A 22,265-nucleotide genomic window follows, 5' to 3' on the forward strand; every position below is an offset into this window, starting at 1 on the left:
TTTTCCCCTCCTTCGGCTCGCACGCTTCAATCGCTCCCAATGATCCCGCCTCTCGGGCGCGCGCGAAGAGTGGTCCCTCGGAGGATGCTGGGAATTGTAGTCCCGTCTCGGTCAGCAGCCTCGGTACAGATGACTGGGGTCTACAAATCCCATGGTGCAGCGCGGCATTGGCCGCTCCCGGATGTGTGCCTGGCGCCGGAAGAGAAGACGGCCCCCCTCTCTCGGCCCGGCCATCTTGTGGGAAGAGCTGAAGCAGGCGCTCTTGGCTCGGCGCGGCCCGCTGCAATCCGTAGAGGAACGCGCCGCCGAGCCACCATCATGCCTGGGCACCTACAGGAAGGCTTCGGCTGCGTGGTCACCAACCGATTCGACCAGTTATTTGACGACGAATCGGACCCCTTCGAGGTGCTGAAGGCAGCAGAGAACAAGAAAAAAGAAGCCGGCGGGGGCGGCGTTGGGGGCCCTGGGGCCAAGAGCGCTGCTCAGGCCGCGGCCCAGACCAACTCCAACGCGGCGGGCAAACAGCTGCGTAAAGAGTCCCAGAAAGACCGCAAGAACCCGCTGCCTCCCAATGTCGGCGTAGCTGATAAGAAGGAGGAGACACAGCCGCCCGTGGCGCTTAAGAAAGAAGGTAACGCCGGGGTGGCAGGGCAGGGAGCGCCGGGATGAAGGGAAGGAGCCGGGGGACTCACGGCCACCACTTGCTTGTAGGACAAGTTGCGAGGATCGCTCGGAGACTCGGTCCTCTTCTCCGCACGTTTCCCCCACGCGACCAAAGCCAGGTTCCGCGCAGGTGCTGGGAGCCTGGCGGCCGGTCCCCAAGTTCACGCCACCGCCTGCAGGATTCGCGGAGCCACGCCGTTCCCGCCTAACCCTGGGCGAGGAGCCGGGTCCTGCGGGCCGGACCCTTCCCGCCGACCCCGGCGGGCGAGAAGGCGGGCGGGCTCTTTTTGCAGCCTTTCGTTCGTAGGAAGAGTCTCAGTGGCCACAGTTCCTTCCCGGGCAGAGCTCTTCCTTCTGCGTGCTCCTAGGAGGTGTTCTTGTTTGCTTCGGGCTCTAGCTCTGCCATCTTGCCCCCACGATGGCGCGGGGCACCCTAAGTGAGAAACTGGGGCTCGGAGTTTGCACCTGAAGGTATCAGGTGTGGTGGGAATAGGTGCTGTTTGGAGCACCGCATGTGCTTTATTGTCCCCACTCCTAGCATCTTGTTCTAACTTGCAGAAGTGGATTAAACTGTGGAGAAGGAAGGGATTTGGCCCCTTTGGGTGAAGTGGGAGTTCCGAATAAAGACTTGGTTGTTACAGAATTGGAGACTGGGTATTATAGAGGCGTCCCCGTGGCCCATCCTTTCTCCCGGTTTCCAGCATTCACGGTTGCCTTTGGTCTGGTCTGGGCCTCGTGGGTGAAACGAGGATCGAGGCTGTCAGTGTTCCGCAGCCGAACAGTATAGTCTGTAGCTTGCCCTGTACATGTGCGTGAAGCATGGTCAGGACTTCGCTGTTCCTAGGGTGGTGCAAGATTCAATTTTGCATTCTTGCTTGTTACTGATTTGTTGTGTGTGAAGAGGGACCGAACAATTATAAGAAAGCATGAATAATCTGTAACAAATAGGTGTGTACCTAAGACCTAAGCTCTGAATGTTTTGAGAGTGCCAGCATACATTGAAAGTTGAAGTTAGCCTATACTACCACGTGCTCCTGGAAGGACTTGTTTCTCGTTAGCGGAAGGACTTGTTAGCTTGGCTTTAGTGTAGGGACATTTTTAAAAAGAACTTTCGTGAGGCTTGGAATACAAAAATCTTGCACCTAGATGGTGAATTAAACACAAAGTATTGTGAATAAAGTATTTGATTTCTGTGTCAGAAGGAGCACAATTTAAACTGCTTAAACTTAACTGTTAGATCACACTAATTAGAACATGAATGAGTTGGGTCTAAAAAAATAAATACTAGGTAGACTTGTTTACTCGTTTGAAGTGTTTAAAACCTGAAACATGGTTTCAGTGTTTCAGATTTGATTATGAAGACCACCTTTGAAATAACCTCTGCAGTTATAACTGTAGGAAAACAGTTTATAAATTGATAAAACTTTTGATATAAAATTGAATTGATTTTGACATTAAATAATCATTCTTGGCTTGAAAAACTTTCAGATTAGTTATCATTGTGCTCCTTAGTATTTTAGTGGATGTTTCTCCCCCACCCCAAAGTGTTGGGTATTGAACTCAGTTCTTGGCATGCAACAGTTCTCAGCTGTATCCCACATCCTCAAAACACTTTTTGATGTGATGTTTGAAAAAATCAAGCTTATAAATACAGAGGAAATGTTGAATGGGAAAGTAACCATTTTCAGTTCTTAATGCCTGTTAGTCTTTTGGGGGGGAGGGATGATAGACCTGTAAACAAAGTCCCCACGCTGTAGAGTTGGAACGATTACTCAGGTGTTGTGCCTTTGGTAATAGGTCCTAAGGCTGGGCTATAGGTGTTTGATACTTGTTTTACATGAATTTTGTATTATAGCCTATTGCTAGCCGTTTAATTTACCTAGAATGTCAGTGAGTATAAAGAAATAACACCTAGATTTGAGTGCAGTTAGTTTGCAAGTATAAAGTACCTCAAAATAAGCTTGCATTTAAAAAATTAGTCATTTTTCACTAAGGTGGTGTGTGTGTGTGTGTGTGTGTGTGTCTGTGTCTCTGTGTGTGTCTGTGTGTGTGTGTGTGTCGTGTGTCTGTGTGTGTCTGTGTCTGTGGTTCTAATGGTGGACCCCAACAGATGACGTGCCAGGCAAGTACTTTTTTGCTGAGCTATATCCCCAGTCCCGCGATGAGTTTTTAAGATTTTTAGATTTTGTAGGCCTGATGTTGACTACTGGGTGGGGAAGCAAGCCATTGTTCATTGGGTGTGTTTGGCTTGGATATTGTTATGAGGGCTGGTTACATAGCTTCTTCCTAATACCTTACACTTCTGATGAAATTTATTTAAATGCTTTGGTACAAGGCCTACATTTTTTTTGTCTGTTCTGAGAGTTTACAGAAAATGAACTTTAAAATTTTATTAAAGAGGTACATATTTGTGTATGGCTGAAGTGGTAGGCGTTTTTGAATAATTGGGTGTGTCCTGATAGTGTTCCATTCTTAGAAATAGTTAAATAATGTAAGATCTTAAAAAATCATGTCTCAGCTGTGTTGTTAGAAACTGATTTGGGAATTACAGCATTCTTGAAATCTTGGTCGTGTATTGAATGAACAATCTCTTTGAGACTACCAATAATTCATATTGATTGCTTTTTGGGTGACTCACTGGTTCATTCTAATTTGGAGAAAAATAATAAAAGTAGGGAAATCAATAAATGCTTTAGCTATTACTTGTTAATCATCTTTTTCTTCTGTGCTGAGATTTATCCTAGGATCTTGGGCATGCTAACATGTCACTGAGCTGTATCCACAGTTCTCTTACTGCATTTTACTTAAGGGAGGGGTCTTTCAGTGTCTGTTTTTAAGAATTATTTGGAAACAGATTCATGAAGGGCGGCCTTAATAAGAGACTACTGAATTATTTCCTAAAAGTTCTGGGAGTGCATGCACTTTATGTAATGGATATGAGGAAGATACTATTTTTCTGGCCAAATAGGTGTTTTAATCTGAGACAGGGTTTCTGTAACTCAGAACTCATTCTAAACTGGAGGTGTTCTGTAGAGGTCTTAAATGTCATTTGCTATCCTTTCACATTTTTCATTTTAAGGAATTATGAGTATTCCGTTTCTTCCCAGTTTATATATAGTATATTACAGACATTCACTTTTTTGACTGTGTGACATCTTTAAAAATTCCTGATGGAAGTTAGGGTTACCCAAATGACTTCCAAGTCAGAATAATTGTAGATATGTGAGGGATAACTTGGCAAACTAGAGAGAAAGTTAAAACAAGATCATGAATGATGAGAAATTTCCTCTAAAATATTTGGTTATACACTGGGGTGTTTTATAATCTAGGCCTAAATTTCAATTGCAAAAATGATTTGGTGTGCTGATTATTCATTATTAGGAATAAGACGAGTTGGAAGAAGACCTGATCAGCAACTTCAGGGTGAAGGGAAAATAATTGATAGAAGACCAGAAAGGCGACCACCTCGTGAAAGAAGATTTGAAAAGCCACTCGAAGAAAAGGGTGAAGGAGGCGAATTTTCAGTTGACAAGTAAGTTTTTAAAATAGTACTTCATGTTTTATTACTTTGTAGTTACATCTTAACATATAGCTATAAATTGGGCATAATTGCAGTAATAATGTAGCTGATTACTTCTATCAGTTTTTCAGAGAAACTTGTGTGTTCATTGTTGTACTTAGATTTTGGATAAACATTTTCAAACATATATCTTGTACACTTTGGATGTTAATTTCTTTCACTCTCCAAATGTTGGGCTAAAAGGATGTTAATGTTAATTTATTACAAACCAATAATTTATGTTGGTTAGATGTGTTTAAACTTTTGTATACATGTAAATAGTTTAATAGTGAATAGCATTGAAAATATATCACTAACAATTTTTAAAAACAAAGGCCAAATAATTTTGTTTCAAAGGTTTTCCTGATTCTGGTTTCCTTTGAGTTTGGAAATAGACTTGAATTTTCTAAAGTGTGTGATTAGTTGCTATGAGTCAGTAAGCATATTCTGTATTTACGAGCCTTTGAATGGGTATCTTATTCCTTTTTCTGGAAACTTTGGAGATGTAATTGTTAATTTGTATTGTAGACCGATTATTGACCGACCTATTCGAGGACGTGGTGGACTTGGAAGGGGGCGAGGAGGTCGTGGACGTGGAATGGGCCGAGGAGATGGATTTGATTCTCGTGGCAAACGTGAATTTGATAGGCATAGTGGAAGTGATAGATCGTAAGTTTTATGTTGATTATTTCATTTCTTAGATGTTAATATGCTTATTTAATAAACAAAATTTGAATTTCTAGAACTAAAGAGTATTATGTTAACTCAGTTTTGTTAGTTCTTTTTCACATTACAGTGGTCTGAAGCATGAGGACAAGCGTGGAGGTAGCGGATCTCACAACTGGGGAACTGTCAAAGATGAATTAACGTTGGTATTCTGATTTTTAAGTTAAATTATTTTAATAAATTGAACTTGGAAGTTTTTTATAAGCTTAAATTTTACTCCTTAGACAAAGATGGATACTTTATCAAAGCTATTACTTACAAAATAATGTCTTAAGAGATAGGTTTGGTTTTTATATCATGATCATTTTTCTATTCTATCCTTAAGTATCCTATCCTTAAGTATGTTATTAATGTAGCTTTTCCTAAAGCCCTACACTTGACATTTCAGTATTCTCATTTCATTGTGCCTGCAATAGTTCCTTGAATTTTAGTCCTTCCCATATATAAGTCAGTAACACTTTGTTTAGGTTTGTTTAAGATTATCTTAGAGGTCTTGTCTTCTAGGGAGTAAATTTAGTGGGAATGTTAAAAAATGTGAAAAATTTCTGTTTTTGTGTGAAGAACTCTTTGGTTACATGTAAATGGACCTAGATGCCTTTCTTTTCTTTCTTTCCTTAGAGAGTCCCCCAAATACATTCAGAAACAAATATCTTATAATTGCAGTGACTTGGATCAAACAAATGTGACTGAGGAAACACCTGAAGGTGAAGAACACCCAGTGGCAGACACTGAAAATAAGTAAGTGGTTTCTATGAGTGAGGGTAACTTATAGATTCAGTTCTGTTACTTAATGACAATAAAGAGAGATTTTATTTTGGTTCGGGGTACTTGCTTTGTATGTAGCCCAGGATGTCTTGAACTTGGAATCCTCTTGCTTAAGTTTGAGTGCTGGAATTGCCTGGTATATTATTTTTGTTTGATTAGTTGTTTTACTACTTTCTTGCCTCTTAGTTAAGAGGTGCACTATTTTAGTAAGGCCTATTAATACTAATCACGAAAATAACCCTTGAAATCCAAAGGTAACAGGGTTTTATACATTTGACCTGTATCTATCTATCTATCTAAAAGACAGGTTTTTTTCTCCCAGATATGTTCTTAATATCTTTGCAAAAATCAATTGACTGTAAATATGGCTAATAGGGTTTTGTTTCATTCCATGGGTTTATGTCTTTTTAGATTATTCTCAACTAGAGCACAGCCAAACCAGTCAAGAAGAGGATTCTCTTTCTAAAATTTTCCTTTTCCAGGAAGAATTGCTCTTAGGGTGAAACACTGATAATGATGAGAAGGGAGTACCATATTCCCTGACTTGGTGGCCTCAGAAAAAATGATTATTAGAGAGAGCAGATCAGAGTACTGTGTGGTATTTTGTACTTGTGGTAATACTAATTTATATGAAACTATAGAGTCCTAATTTTGTGTTGTAAACAATGAAATTGTGATGGTGACTTACATGAACCCTGTGTAGGATTAAGTAACCCCAGACTGCTGAAAACAACTTCATTAGAAAACCAGTGCTTAAGTCACTTTCAACAAGAGCACAAAATTGTAATTGTATACCAGAAGTAAATGATAATATTGATAGGATATTTGGCTCAGTATAAAGAAATAAATTTGGGAATAATGGGTCTAAAAAAGGTAATGATGCTTATCAAAACATTCTCTTAGCATTATATCTTGTATGTGGTAATATAAATTAAACAAAACTTATGTCTGAAGTTTCCAGACATTCTGTTGGTCTAATGTTTAGTTATACCTTACATCAGTCCTTAAATGTAGGTGTCATAACTCATTGTATTCAAATTTATGTTAAGTTCTAATCTTGGCTGTGTCAGTTGATAAATTACTAAATAGTAAGCTGATAAATATTCAGTACCTAAGACTTTTTTTTTTCTTTGTCCATCAGGGGGTTTGAACTCTGGGCCTAGACACTGTCCTTGAGCTCTTCAGCCTCTAAGAATTATATTTAGAAATAACTTTGTATTATGTTGAAACGGCTTTTGTGAACATATTACTAGTGAAACCTTAGATTGGTTTGAGGGTTGGATTGTACAGATTTTAAGATGTGCAGAAACTTGGCTTTTGGTTTATTTTGCATTAAGTGTTGGTGCTGAAGTGAAAAAGGATCTGTTTATATTAGGGTTTTTTTTTTTTTTTTTTTTGCTTGTTTTTTGTTTTTGCTAGTCCTGGGGCTTGAACTCAGAGCCTGGTCCCTGTCCCTGAACTTCTTTTGCTCAAGGCTAGCGCTGTACCATTTGAGCCACAGCGTCATTTCTGGCTTTTTCTATGTATGTGGTACTGAGGAATTGAACCCAGGGCTTTGTGCATGCTAGGCAAACACTCTGCCACTAAGCCACATTCCCAGCCCAAGATCAGGTGTTTGGTTGGTTGGTTTATTTTTGGCTTTTATTTATTTATTTATTTATTTTGTCGGTCATAGAGCTTGAACTCTGGGCCTGGGCGCTGTCCCTCAGCTTTTCAGCTCAAGGCTAGTGCTCTATCACTTGAGCCACAGCACCACTCCCGGTTTTCTAGTGCTTTATTGGAGATAAGAGTCTCACAGACTTTCCTGCCCGGGCTGGCTTTGAACTGCGATCCTCAGATCTCAGCCTCCTGAGTAGCTAGGATTACAGGCATGAGCCACCAGCGCCCAGCCTTTTTTTTTTTTTTAACTGTAATTTTTTGTCTTTTTTGGTACTGGGGATCGAACCCAGGACATTGCACCTGATAGGCAAGCGCTTTGCCACTGAGCTACATCCCAGCCCCAGGATCAGTCTTCACATTGCATAATAAGAAGCCTGATAGCTTTACCATGTGTCCTTACTAAATCATTGCTTCATGTATGTTATGAGATATATTAATTAGGGTGTAGAAAGTAAAAAATGTCTTTCAGGAGAATATAACCAGAGATATTACTGACAAAAGAGGTTTTAAAGAAAGGTGTAAGTGGCTTATGCTTATAGTACTAGCTACTCACAAGGCTAAAATGTGGAAGATCACAGTTCAAAGCCTGCCTGGGTGGAAAAGTCTGCAATACTCCATCTTCAGTTAACCAGCACAATGCATACTAGAAATGTGGCTCAAGTGGTAGCCAAGAATAAGAGAGTGAGACCCTCTGTTCAAGTTCAGGCCAGTGGCATAAAAGTAGTTGGTTTGGTTTCAAAGAAATGTATGCTGAAGGGTTAAAGTCAGTTCAAGATTGTTTTTATTGATAAATGATCATATGAGTTTAAGAGAGTAAATTGTATATTCCTAAGTTATGTATGTTCATTAATCTATAAAAACTGATCTCTTGGTCTCTACCTTGTTAAAATTGGATTATACAGAGAATTATGTTGGCAATCTTTCTAGAGAGCCAGAATTTTTTTATAATCATAACTATGTTTAAAATCTTATTGAATTGTACTAGCTACCAGGTATAAAATTGAAACATCTTTTTCTGCAGGGAGAATGAGGTTGAAGAAGTTAAGGAAGAGGGTCCAAAAGAGATGACTTTGGATGAGTGGAAGGCTATTCAAAATAAAGACCGGGCAAAAGTGGAATTTAATATTCGGAAACCAAATGAAGGTGCTGATGGGCAGTGGAAGAAGGGATTTGTTCTTCATAAATCAAAGAGTGAAGAGGTAAAATTAAGATTTGTGGTGTTTAGTGTGTTCAAATGTGACTTGAATGAATTTGTAACTTTTTCTGTAGATTTTACATTGATATTTTGTATAAAACAAAAAGGTTTTTACATAGATGGTTGAGTGCAGATAAAAGTTGAACCTATTTTTGGAATTTTACTTGGAATCATTAAAGGTTTCTTTTATTAGATTGAAATGTTGACAAAAATTTCCCTGTTGCTTAACCTAGTATTTTACTAGGCTTTCTTTAGTTAATACATTTCAAGATTATCTGTCTGTGTTGTGTACAATAGTTAGAACTTGGTAAATTTTAGAAATCTTTACTAAGGAATGAAATCTTAGAAGACCAAAAAATTAACTTATATAACATTTCCTTTATTTTGAGAAATGCTTCTTGGTGACTTGATTCAGTAGCCTTTATATAAGTCTTGGGGCATGTTGTTAGAAAAAGATCACAATGCTATCTCTGATTAAGGTTTGTTAAGTGTGAGATCTTAGCCATTATTTCTTTCTACTAAATTCTTTTTCTCTATCAGCTTCTTTTGACCTTTTGAGGTATGTACTTACATCATAAATTGGCTATAACAAAACTACAGTGTATAAAATCCTATTATCCTAAGGTAAAGTTAAATGTTACATAGTTAAATGTTACATAGGCATAATAGAAAGATTCAATAACACTCTATTTAGTTTTGGTGCTGGGGATTGAACTCGGCATTTGGAGTGCGTGTGCTCTGCCACTTGGCACGTTTACACCCAACTCAGTAAAATCTTAAAGTAATTTAGTTTAATAAGCAAAAAGCTGTGAAACATTTGATGAATATTATGAAATAGAGGTTGAAAACACAAGTGGTTTTCTGAGTTTAGAGAAGAGTTGTTTTTAACAACTCCATCATAACAAATGAAAACATGGTCTTGAATGGCTTACAGAAAAAATTATTTTTCATTAGAATGCTTTTTGTTTTATTTTGCCTTTGGTGCCTGTACTAGAACTTGAACTCAGGGCGTCAAGCTTTCAAGCAAGGCTGGTGCTCTACCTCTTGATCAACATATCCACTCAGCTTTTTGCTGATGAATTTGAAATAGCAGTCTCATAATTTTGTGCCCAGGCTGACATTAAATTGTGATTCTCAGGTTCTCAGCATCTTCAGTAGCTAGGATTATGATGGACCAGTCAGGGTCCATCAAAATGAACTTCTCAAATCTGTTTTATTGCCTGGTATTTGAACTTGGACTCACTTTTGCTCTTTCTTTGTCAGTAATTGAGGTAAAATCATCATTATGTCAGAGTAGAGCAGTATAGAATTTCTGATTGAGCCATGAAAGTTTGTGTTGGAGAGTAGTTTTTTTTATATATAAAATTCTATTTGTAACATAAGGTGGATTTATTAAAACGTTGAAGTCTACATTTTGTAAGCATCTGGGTAGGTATCCCAATTTAATATTTTTACACTGGGCTTTTCAAGTAGCCTGACCTTACCCATAGTTTTGAACATAAAGTCCAGAAATATTAAATGGAAAATCCCTACAATATCCATTCCATAAACTTTATGGATTGTATACTATTCTGAATAGTGTAGAATCTCAACACTGTCCTGTCTCTCAGAATGAATTATCTTCCTGTCCAGTGTCATTCTGCATTATCACTTGCCCCTTAGTTGCTCAGTATCCTAAGTGTAGAAAAGCAGTGCATAAAAAGTACCAACTTGTGGGCTGGGAAGGTGGCTCAGTGCTCACGTGCTTGCCTTGCATGATGAGGCCCTGGGTTTGATTCCTCAGCACTACATAAGCAGAAAAAGCCAGGAGTAGGTGTTGTGGCTCAAGCAGTAGAGCGCTAACCTTGAGCTGAAGAGCTGAGGGACAGCTCCCAGGCCCAGAGTTGAGGCCCCACAACCAACAACAACAACAACAAAAAGTACTAACTGGTCTTACTGGTCTTTAGCACCCCATGTGTGCTTAGAATTTGTGGTCTTGGAATTTGTGGTCCTTTGCAGATAATGAGGACCACTGTATCATGCAAAGTAAGTATATGACTACACGTTTTAGAAATTATAAAACATGAAACTGGTTATGAGGAGTTTTGGAACCAGGACCTTCGTATTATTAAGCCACTAAAAATCTATTAATGCCCTTGGAAATAGATGCTTGTTTAAACTGGTATGTATGCCTTTACCATTTTGGATGTCTAGGTCTTAAAGTGTGCTGTCTGTAATACTTTTACAGATATTTGTCTTTGTTACAAAGGAGGTTGAGGACAAAAAGATAATTTAGGAGTGGGGAAATGAGATAACCTGCTGTGTTCCTGACAGCTTGATCAGAAAGCGTCTATTCCTCATTCAGCAATTCCTATTCTAGACACTTAGAAAACTGTTGCACTAGAGTTAATATTTAGTTAGAAATGTAAACAAAACAACCCTTTTCTGGCAGTATGGTGTTTGAACTCATGACTTCCTACTTGGTTGGTTCTCATACTACCACTTGAGCCATGTTCTCCAGCCAGCTTTTGCTGATTATTTTGGAGATAAAAGTCTTAGAGACTTGGCCAGACTGGCCTTGGATTTCTATCCTTCAGATACCGGTATTCTGATTATCTAGAATTATAAGCATGAACCACTGTTACCTGACTCCTTTGCCTGCTCCTGCCCTCCTATTTTCTTTTCTTTCCTTTTCCTTTCCCTTCCTTTCCATCCATCTGTGTGTGCATGTACCAGTACTGTAGGGGCTTGTAGGGCCAGAGCATTATCCTTGAGCTGCTTTGCTCAAGGCTAGCACTCAGCACTTGAGCCACAGCTCTACTTTGAGTTTTTTGGTGGCTAATTATAGGTAAGAGTCTGGGATTTGTTTGTTCCAGCTGACTTTGAACCACAATCTTAAGCTCTCAGTTTCTCAAGTAGCTAGGATTACAGACATGGGACACGTGTGCCTGGCTTGAGACTTTTGTAACTGTACCAAAAACCCTCTAGGGCTTTTTTGTTATTTGCTTTTCTGTTCTAAATTTTAAAATAAGTCCTAATTAATGAATTGATATAATTTGTTTGAGATAGAACACATTTAAACACAACATAGTCTATATAATTGATTTGTAATTTGCTAGAGTTTTTTTATATTTATATCAGCTTTTTAGATTCCTTTAAAATTAATTTTAAGAGAGCCTTTGAGTTGGCTTGGATATTGGATGATAAAAATGTAAAGACAGTACTTTAAGTTGATTTGGAAAGAAGAAAATGTACTTTTTCCCTTCAGAAAGGAAGATTATACATGTACTTAGAGAAAGGAATAATGTACTTTTAATCAGCATAAGCAACATTTCCATCCAGGGAATAAACAACGTTTTATTCAGATGTATAAGAAATTTGATATTAAGCAATATAAAATTATTAACATAGTCATTCATGTTAAGTACAGGTTGGATAATTGGGCTGATTTTCTCTCTCTCTCTCTCTCTCTTTTTCTTTTGCTGGTCATTGGGCTTGAACTCTGGGCCTGGGCGCTGTCCCTGAGCTCTTCAGCTCAAGGCAAGTGCTCTACCACTTGAGCTACAGCACCACTTCCAGTTTTCTGGTGCTTAATTGGAGATCAGAGTTTCACTTTTCCTGCCTGGGCTGACTTTGAACTGCAATCTCAGATCTCAGCCTCCTGAGTAGCTAGGATTATAAGTGTGAACCATTGGTGCCTGGCTAATTCTCTTTTTGTTTTTAAACAAGAAAGCTTATTATTTTACAAGGTTGGCTTTCCTGTTACTTACTACCTAGAGTCCCAGAGTGAGTCATATAGCTTACACCTACAAAATACCTGGATTTCACAAACATTTCACTTTCAAGAAAGTTCATTTGCCTACAAGTGATAGCTTAAGGCTGTAATCCTAGCTACTTGGAAGATATACATTGGGATGTGGCTTGAGGCCAGTTTTCAGATAAAGTTTTATAAGAATGACATTGGAGGAAACGTAACTGTGAAGGGAAAATCTTAACCCAAACATAAAAGTGACATCATAACGCAAATATAACTAATGTAAAAAAGGGGGGGGGCTAGAAGAGTGGTAGAAATTCCTATCTTGCAAGGGGAAGATCTTGAGTTCAATCCCACTTGATATCAAAAGAAAAATTCTTTTGATTATATTTTAAGATGTGGTTTTATGTGTGTGTGGCTTTTCAAATCAGATGTTGAGCTTTATAAGTTGACCCAAATTTCAGATATATGAGTGGACAAACGTAAAATCTGTACATACTTTCCCAGATTGTAGTTTTGAAAGTGTTAAAAGAGAATATTTAAGTGTCTTATTACTAGTGGATACCTTTGCACTTTGCACAGATTTCACTGCCAAAGATTACCATTCAGTAGTTCTAGAGGGGGGAGGGGACCAGCTACTTTAATCTTCTGAAGACTGTTGATAACTTGAAATTCAGAGCAGTTTGAGATAGAGGAAGGTTATAGGGAATACTTACTTTAAGGATGATGGTAGCTGAACCCAAAGCTAACTTTATTACCTATGAAATTTCTTCACATATGTAGAAGGTTGGATAGTTGGTCTTTTTGTAGGAGAAAGCTCATTACTTAGAAATTTGGTGGTATTGCCTTTCTAGTATTACCCAGAATTCTTCACTTAACATTTTTAGGCTCATGCTGAAGATTCCGTTATGGACCATCATTTCCGGAAGCCAGCAAATGATATAACATCTCAGCTGGAGATCAATTTTGGTGACCTAGGCCGCCCAGGACGTGGTGGCAGGGGAGGACGAGGTGGACGTGGGCGTGGTGGACGTCCAAACCGTGGCAGTAGGACTGACAAGGTAATTGTAGTACTTCTTTTTCCCTTTTACGTAGTAAATCACTGGCTGAAGCCTTTCAGAATATGAGAAGCAAAAGTAGGCTTTCAATTTTTTTAAAATAGGCTGCTTTTAGAAAGCTATATTTTAAGTACATTTCTGTTCAAAGCACTTCAATAACTTATTTTTTCCCCCTTCCTGGGGCATGAACTCACTAGTGCTCTGCCACTTGAGCCACAACACCACTTCTGGCCTTTTCTTAGTAGTTTATTGGAGATTAGAATCTCATGGCCCTTCCTGCTCAGGCTGGTTTCCTACCATGAACCTGAAATCTCAGCCTCCTGAGTAGCTACCAGCACCCAGCCACACATGAATTATTAGGTGTTGGTGACAGTGCTGTGCTAAGGTACTTAGGTCATTTTTATTCTCTGTGGTGATGGCATCATTTAATAATGGATGAGGAAATTCAGATATGGGATATCAAGTTCATTCTTGGCATTTGCTTGGTTTACTTGAAATACCAATCTATTCCCTTTATTATTACTGTTGTTATTGCCAATTCTGGAGCTTGAACTCAAGGCCTGGGCACTGTCCTTGAGCCACAATGCCACTTCTGGCTTTTTCTCATTACTTTATATCCTATCTGTTATACTATTCATTGTTTGACATGTTTGTAAGACCACTGTTTTTTTGTTGTTTATTTCTAACTCTGACAGTTGGGATTCATGTTTTATTTGTTTGGGTAGTATTGGGCTATGAATTTGTACTGTGCTTGATTGTTGGATAGGTACTCTACAACGGAGGTTTGCTCCCTAGCCTGTTGTTTGTTTTTTGTTTTTTTAATACATAAACTATGTGGCTAGGTGGTTTCTTAGCCTGTATGTCACAAAAACCTACAAATACTAAAGAATCCATTATGAGGAAAATAAGTTAGATGTAATGATAAACTATTCCAATACTCTCAAGTTTGTGTGAGGCTAGCCTGGGCTGCTTAGTAAGACCCTGTGGTGCAATAAAGTAGTGTAAGGTAGAGTGTTGATTAGCTTGCATAAAAAAATGCCCTAGATTTTTATTCCTGGTACTAGAGGGATAAAAAGGAAAAGGAGGGGCTGAGAACATGGTTCAGTGGTAGAGTGCTTTTCTAGAATGCATTGAAGCCCTGGGTTTGATTCCTCAATACCACATAAACAGAAGAAGCTGGAATTGGCGCTCTGGCTCAAGTAGTAGAGCACTAGCCTTAAGCAGAGGAAGCTCGGGGACAGTGTCCAGGCCTGGAGTTCAAGCCCCACAACTGACAAAACCCAAAAAAGTGAAGAGACACTATCTGTGTTATTATAGGGAATTTTAAGTCTTGATAGAAATTGAAAATGTTTTATTGAAAGTAATTGTGATTTTCCTTCTGACAATACTATCCAGTATATTAATTCAAAGTTTGTTTTTGGAGGTCGATGGTTAAATGTGGATGCTGGTCGTATAGTATATTTTCAGATTTTGAGAATTGTGGCTAATTTTGTTTTTGTTTTTGTTTTTTTTCTAGTCAAGTGCTTCTGCTCCTGATGTGGATGATCCAGAGGCATTCCCAGCTCTGGCTTAACTGGATGCCATAAGACAACCCTGGTTCCTTTGTGGACCATCCTGTTCTAAAAGCTTTTGCATGCTTAAGGATCCCAAACAACTAAGAAATTTAAAAAAAAAAAAAACAAAAAAAAAAACAAAAAAAGACTGTCATTCATACCATTCACACCTAAAGACTGAATTTTATCTGTTTTAAAAATGAACTTCTCTCGCTACACAGAAGTAACAAAAATGGTAGTCAGTTTTGTATTTAGAAATGTATTGGTAGCAGGGATGTTTTCATAATTTTCAGAGATTATGCATTCTTCATGAATACTTTTGTATTGCTGCTTGCAAATATGCATTTCCAAACTTGAAATATAGGTGTGAACAGTGTGTACCAGTTTAAAGCTTTCACTTCATTTGTGTTTTTTAATTAAGGATTTAGATGTTCCTCTAATACAGACTGGTATAAATATCGGACATTTATCAGTTTTAATACCCGCTTTGCATTTTCACACATAGTCAACTGGGACATGTAAACTTTGATTTGTCAAATTTTATGCTGTGTGGAATACTAACTACTTTATGTATTTTAACTTAGTTTTAATTTCATTTTTGGGGAGAAATCTTTTCACTTCTCATAGCTGTTATATACGCTAAATCTTTATATACAGAAGTATCAGTACTTGAACAAATTCAAAGCACATTGGTTTATTAACCCTTAACTCCTGCATGGTTCATTAGGCTTGAATTATATCTGATACACAATTACAAATATATTTACCTTTAAAATGTGTGACTTTCCCAGCTAAAAGCTAAACTAGATACGTTATTAGTGAAAGTTGTTTAAGATACTCTTGATAGACATCCTGTCAAGTGAAGTCATTTTATGGGTATGAGTTTTTCTCCCCTTCCTTCCAACAGATTGGGTGGAATAGTTGGGTTAATGCACAACATTTATACTTCATAAAATAAGTGTCTAGCCACTTGCTGTGATTGATGTATGAAAGATCCCCAAATCAAAATGATATATCCATAATAAATAACTCTTCTTGTTCTGAGGACACCAAAGGGCACTGGTTAGTGTGGTGAGATGGGGAGAGTATTTTGATTTTTAATATTGGAAATTAGACAGCTTTACAAAATTGGAACAGCAGCACCTTCCATAAAATATAAACCAAATGTATTAGTCTTTATACTATATTATTTGGCCTGAAGTTTATAGGTGAACGTTCCACTGGAGGTGTTAAGTATTTTTCTTCTTCCTCCATTAGAAAGTTAGGTAATGAACTAATTCCTTGAATGGGAATGATACCACTAATTAAAAAATACATAAATAGAATTATCAATAGAGGTTTTCTAGATATTTAAAAGAAACCCGCCACATTATTGATAAAACAGGGAAGGAATTTAAAGTTTAAACTCATTTGTTATTCAGTTTTGTCAGTAATTTTCTACCTCTATGTCCTGTTTTTAAAATATTGGAGATCTTAAATCGTAAACACATCTGCTATTTAGTAGATTTGTTTTCACATACCGTTCTAGAAAATATTGTACAGTACAAGTTATTCATTTGATAAGATTTATTGATTTAGTTACCTACTAATAGTCTTGACATCTTAGAAAGGGGGTAATTGTTTTTTAATGATGGATAAACGTGTGCTGGTGTTTTAGAACTTAAGATGTTGAGCATGTTCTGCACTGGTGCTATTGTCTAATTTTATAATCTACAAGCATACTTGCTACCACTAGGCAAGTATGAATTTAGTCCATATGGGCTGTTGACCCCTTTTGAGATTGCAGCATATGTACTCTTAAATCAGTGTGTTTCAACTTGAAAGTATCTACTTAATTTCTGGACATGTAACATATTTACAGACCCCTTGATATCCAGCAATATTTTAGAAAATATCTATTAAAACACAAGTTGTGTTAGCTGTTAGCCATTGTCACCAGAGAACACACAGCAATATTTGTTATGTTGCAAGCTTGAAGGTAGCTTAAACTTGAAATAGTTGGTCCATTAGTTGTACCTGATGGATGTGAAATTGCCTCCTAGTTCACTTTGTGTCAAGAGCTAAAACTGTGAACCTTTATTGGTGGGTAATAACTGAAAATAAAGATTTATTTTCATGCTCACTTCTTAAGAAGTCATACAAACAATCAAATAGGAGCCCATTTATCATGCTTTCTGATTTCTGTATCCCTAAGGTAATGCAAGCAAATACTTATACAATGCCTCTTGATCATGATTACTCCTATCATTCTTCCTCCTTTCTCAGAACATCGTTTCCTAATGTTTTAAAGTTTTTCAATATTTAGAAATTATATGAAGTTTCTACTTAAGCGGGATGTCAAATTACACTTGGGAGAAATAGCTATGGCAATAACAGTCGGATAAAAAAATTAAAATAAGAATTTCAATGGCTGATAGAACAGCTGACTATTTTCTGTTAGAACTCATACTAAGTATTTTTTAGTGACAAACTGGGTATAATCTAGAGCAGGGGTGGAGATTGGCCAGTCAGTGAGTTGTGATCACTGACACTGATGCTGTCTTTTGTGTGGAGGTGCGTATGCAGTGCCTGTCCTTGGGCTTGGAAGTCAGTCTGGGAAATGGCCCTGAGCTTTTGTGCTCAAGGCTAGCACTCTACCACTTGAACCACAGTTCCACTTTTGGCTTTTTTGGTAGTAAATTGGAAATAAGATTCTCAGGCTGCTTTGAACTATGATCCTCAGACCTCAGCCTTCTGAGTAGCTAAGATTACAGGTGTGAGCCATCAGCGCCTGGCTCCATTGAAGTTTTAATATGCCTATAAACTGAAAGTCTGAAATTTTAAGACATTCTAGCTTATATTGAATGACTAGGCATAGTACTGTTTTGTAGCCTGTGGAGTTACTGAAATATTTTAAATTTATCACCAGTTCCTATACCTTGAGTTCTTTAACTCAGTTTTGTGTTAGAAATGAAAGCAAAATACTGACTACTTGAGTCATAATTCTGGTATGGGTTGGAGGAAGAGTATTTGATTTGTATTTTGTAATTGCTAGAGATGCTTGCTAAAAAATGTTAATAAGGTGTTGCATGCAACATCTAAATATTGCTTGTTGAACTTTAATAACAAGTCTAAGAACTGCCAGATAAAGGAAAGCAACAGGTATTTAAAGAGACAAAGCCAGTACCTGACAGTTTGATATAAAGGTACGGTGGTGGCAGTTTTAAAGGGTTAAAAGTAAATTTAGTCTCTTATTTTCAGACAAGATTGTATAGCTTGCTGCTTAAATATTTTCAAAAAAATTGGCTGTAAAATTGAAATGCCATTGTTACACAATGTTTAGTGGCACTTCAAATCACTTAGTTCTCAGCTTTCTGTTCTGTACATATTTTTTTTCCATGAGACTTAACATGTCTTTTTATATAGGCAAGTTGAGCTAGGTCTGTAATTAATGGCTACTTGAATTTAGAATACCCATTTAATTTGGAGGCCCTTATTTGGGATACTGAGGCAGGAGGATCTTGAGTTTGAAGCCAGCATAGGTGAGACATTGTGAAGAAAGAAAGAACCCAGTAGCTGAAATTGGGATTGGAAGTGTGGAGCCAGCACAGGCAGCTAAATCTTTTTCAGACTAACTAACCCCAGTTAAGAAGCAAGCCAGAAAGAGAGAAGGCTCAAGGGATAGAGTGCCAGCTGGAAGCAGGAGCTCAGGGCTGGTAATACAAGCCTCCAGACATGCACCAATAATTAAATAACCACTTTCACAGAATGTAGAGTTGTGCTATCATATTCAATAATGAGTCAGTTCTCTAGTAAGTGGAAGAAAAAAATGACACGGCACATGATTGAGCTGTGTAGATATTAATATTCCCCCCCCCCCCCAGTTTGGGTTGGCAAGTATGCTTGGTTGGAGACTTGTGAAGGAAAAAATACAGGTGAAATATGGACTTGGACTTGGTTAAACTGTAGGCGATGGGTTACTGCCAGATGATGAGACAATTAGTGGACTTTGTGGATTTGTCCTAGAAATATATTGCATTTCTGATATGAAATAGGGAAAATGAAGGACAAGGAGTCAGGATTTCTATGTGTTGCCAAGTGAGGAAAATAGGGTTTAGTTTATCTTTGGATTTTATTGGTTTGCCCTGTATAGTTGAAATTGTAGTTGGAGCTTAGCCATTTTTCTTCCAGAACTTAGAACCTACAAGTAGCTAATTTGGAAGAGGGTGTTGGTTTTCTTATACCTAGGTGAAGACAAAAAAATGGTCCATGTTACAGCTGGGCTTTATAATTTTAGATACCAAGGAAGCTGAAAAACTTTTGGGAGCCAGTTGGTCCAGAAAGCTGATAAGTATAGTGAGCCCAAAGCCCTGACTGAGTTCAAGGCCCCAGTACCATTAAAATAAAGCTCAACTTCATTTGGTTTCTGGCATTTAACTGCCTTCCTATCCTCCCCCCCGCCCCCCTCCCCCACACACATTAGGACTAAATGCTAGTCAATGAGTAATAACTGGGAAAATTGAACTTTAATTCTTCCTTGTTTCAAACCTGGAGTTGAATCTACAAAGGCATTTACTCAGCTATACACTGACAACTGACACTTCATGTTTGGAATTTTATTTCAAAGTTTTTTCAAGACTGTTAGGCTATTTTGGGAAGAGGTCTACTTCAAAGTTTTTTCAAGACTGTTAGGCTATTTTGGGAAGAGGTCTACTTCCAAGAGTGAGTGAGTGGGTTTTTATCCCCTATTGCATGGCTTAAGCATTAGAGGCTTTAGAGATAGGCAATTCCAGTTGCAGGATCTTAGATGTCCCAGGCCATCTTTAAACTCAAGCTCTTACCACCTCAGTCTCCTGAGAGGGTTATATTACTTGTGGTGATTGATTTGTTTCCCTGTTTTTCTTGGAAATTCAGCTTCCCAAGTTTCTTTTTTTTGGGGGGGAGGTCTGGTCGTGGGGCCTGAACTCTGGGCCTGGGTGCTGTCCCTCAGCTCTTCAGCTCAAGGCTAGCTCTCTACTACTTGAGCCACATCCCCACTTCCGGCTTTTTCTGCTTATGTGGTGCTGAGAAAGCAAACCCAGAGCCTCAGGCATGCAAGGCAAGTGCTCTACCACTGAGCCACCTTCCAGCCCCAAGCTTCCCAAATTTCTAACTAACTTGATGTACTGTGAGTTGCATGTGTGTTTTTCTGCCTAAGCTGGCTTTGGCTGACTTTGAACAGAGATATCCTCGGAATTCTTCCTCCTGAGTACAGACAGTGAGCCATGTGTGCCTAGACAGCAATAACATTTCCTTTTTTGTTTTTTGTTAGTTATCGGTGATTTGGCTTTTAACTCAGGGCCTTGGTGCTGTCTCTGAGCTTTTGAGCTCAAGCCTAATTAATCCTCTACCACTTGAGACACAGCTCTGCTTCAGGTTTCCTTGGTATTAAATTGGAGATAAGAAAGAATCTCATACTTTATTGCCTGGGCTGGCTTTAACCATGAATGATCCTTAGATCTCAGCCTCCTGTGTAGCTCAGATTACAGTTGGGAGCCACCAGTTTGTGGCAGTGAGGCTCTTTTTAGGCAGTTATGGCCACTAGTCGTGGTTGGGTGGGGATAGTATACATAGCCAGGTCTATTTTGTATACCTCTTTATTTGTTTAGTTTACAGTCTATTATACCTTGAAGAATAAAAGATCAAGTAGGCATTTGGTTATCTCTAACAGTTGTTAACATCATTAAAAGGTGGACATTACATTGACAGAAGTAGGGAAGTTCTTGATGTTGTGTAGCTAAGTGAGCTTAACACCTGAGGGGAAAAAGTTACCTTCAGGAGAAAGACCTTATTAAAATAAAATTGCTAACATAATTGAACATAACCAGTACTAACCAGTTAAGAGAGCGTGGATGTTTTTGTCTCGTGCCTCATTCCCCTTCCTTGATCATTATTGTATCTTTAGAACTTTAACCAGATTTTTAAAAGTTGGTTTGAAGATTGGCTCTAGCTGGGGAGATTATTTTTACAAATTATTTTGCTGTTACAAGCACGTCAAATGCAGATGTCAATTTTTAAAGCTGCAACTTTTCTGAAAGCTACCCTGCTGTAGACCAAAGGGGGTGAACATGTATACAGAACAAATACAGTCAAATTGAGTTGTATAAGTAGAGGAAAAAGGGAAAGCTTTTTCTACAGAGTTGTGAAGATACTTTTTTTTGCTCCTTTTGTGGTAATATAATTGACATTTTTAACGGGAGTCTTGGGATGTCCCATTTCCCTATACTATCTAGGGAGTCTTCTGGCTCCTTTTTTGGGTCACTCAAGGAAACCACCCTCAGGTTATGAGGGTCACATTCTCAGGACTAATTGTGGAGTAGCACATTTTGTTGTGAACTTTGTGGTAATTCTATAGTGGTAGTAGGATTTGAACTTGGAGTTTCATTCTTCATAGTTAAGTGCCCTTCCACTTGAGCCACTCCAGCCCATTTGTGCATTTTGGAAAGTGAGTTGAGATTATTAGTTAAGTGGGAACCTTTTCTTAGGCTATTGAGCTCAGGGTTTCCTACTCTACTACTTGAGTAACATCTGCAACTTCTTGGTTGCTTTTGAATCTTGCATCCTGGTGGGCCTGGTCTGCAATTCTACCCATGCTTTTCTGGGGATGATAAATTTGTGCTGTTTTCAGCCATTGGTTGAGATGGAATGTACTGGCCTGGGCTGCCCTCTGACCAAAACTGATTTCTCCATCTCCACCTCCCAAGTTGGGATAACAGGTTTGAGTCACCACTTGCAGCTTGTTTGATTAATTTTCATCCAATTTTGAAAATGGATTGACAGTTTATTATTGTTTGTGCCAGTTCAGGAGCTTGAACTCAGGACCTGGGCCTTGTCCCTGAGCAAAAATGCTCAAGGCTAGTGCTCTACTACTTGAGCCACAGCTCAATTTTTGGTGGTTAAAGTCTCATGGACTTACCTGCCCAGGCTGACTGTATCCTCAGATATCAGCCTCCTGAGTAGCTAGTACAGGCATGAGACACTGGTGTCAACCTACAATCTTTTTTTTTTTTTGGGGGGGGGGGGGAGGTTCCGGACATGGGGCCTGAACTCTGGGCCTGGGCACTGTCTCTCAGCTCTTCAGCTCAAGGCTAGCACTCTACCACTTGAGCTACAGCTCCACTTCTCAGCTTTTTTCTTTTTGCTTATGTGGTGCTGAGGAATCGAACCCAAGGCCTCATGCATGCAAGGCAAGCGCTCTACCACTGAGCTACCTTCCCAGCCCCACCTACAGTCTTATATGAGGGGAAATACCCTAAAGGTAATGGATACTCATACTTTTCCAGTAGAAATTTAGTCCTTAGAGAAAAGTTTTTTTTTTAATTTATTAAATCCCAGT

At 38.5% G+C, this 22,265-nt stretch overlaps 1 protein-coding gene across 4 annotated transcripts; it reads left to right on the top strand.

Moving 5' to 3' along the window:
• Positions 1-206: 206 nt before the first annotated feature.
• Serbp1 (SERPINE1 mRNA binding protein 1) lies at positions 207-15,673 on the top strand. Of its 4 annotated transcripts, none has more exons than XM_070025762.1 (8): positions 207-631; positions 4,045-4,195; positions 4,751-4,891; positions 5,001-5,090; positions 5,567-5,686; positions 8,394-8,571; positions 13,188-13,361; positions 14,875-15,673. In XM_070025762.1, exons 1-8 carry the CDS (start codon positions 319-321, stop codon positions 14,929-14,931), a joined length of 1,224 nt encoding a protein of 407 aa, XP_069881863.1. In that variant the 5' UTR covers positions 207-318; the 3' UTR covers positions 14,932-15,673. The 4 variants fall into 4 exon arrangements, with proteins under 4 accessions (XP_069881863.1, XP_069881865.1, XP_069881864.1 ...); XM_070025764.1 differs by having other exon boundaries at positions 5,612-5,686; XM_070025763.1 differs by having other exon boundaries at positions 5,019-5,090.
• Positions 15,674-22,265: the final 6,592 nt, after the last annotated feature.

This window comes from Dipodomys merriami, unplaced genomic scaffold (genome assembly GCF_024711535.1).
Source record: "Dipodomys merriami isolate MVZ:Mamm:240054 unplaced genomic scaffold, mDipMer1.0.p SCAF_172, whole genome shotgun sequence".
NCBI lineage: Eukaryota > Metazoa > Chordata > Mammalia > Rodentia > Heteromyidae > Dipodomys > Dipodomys merriami.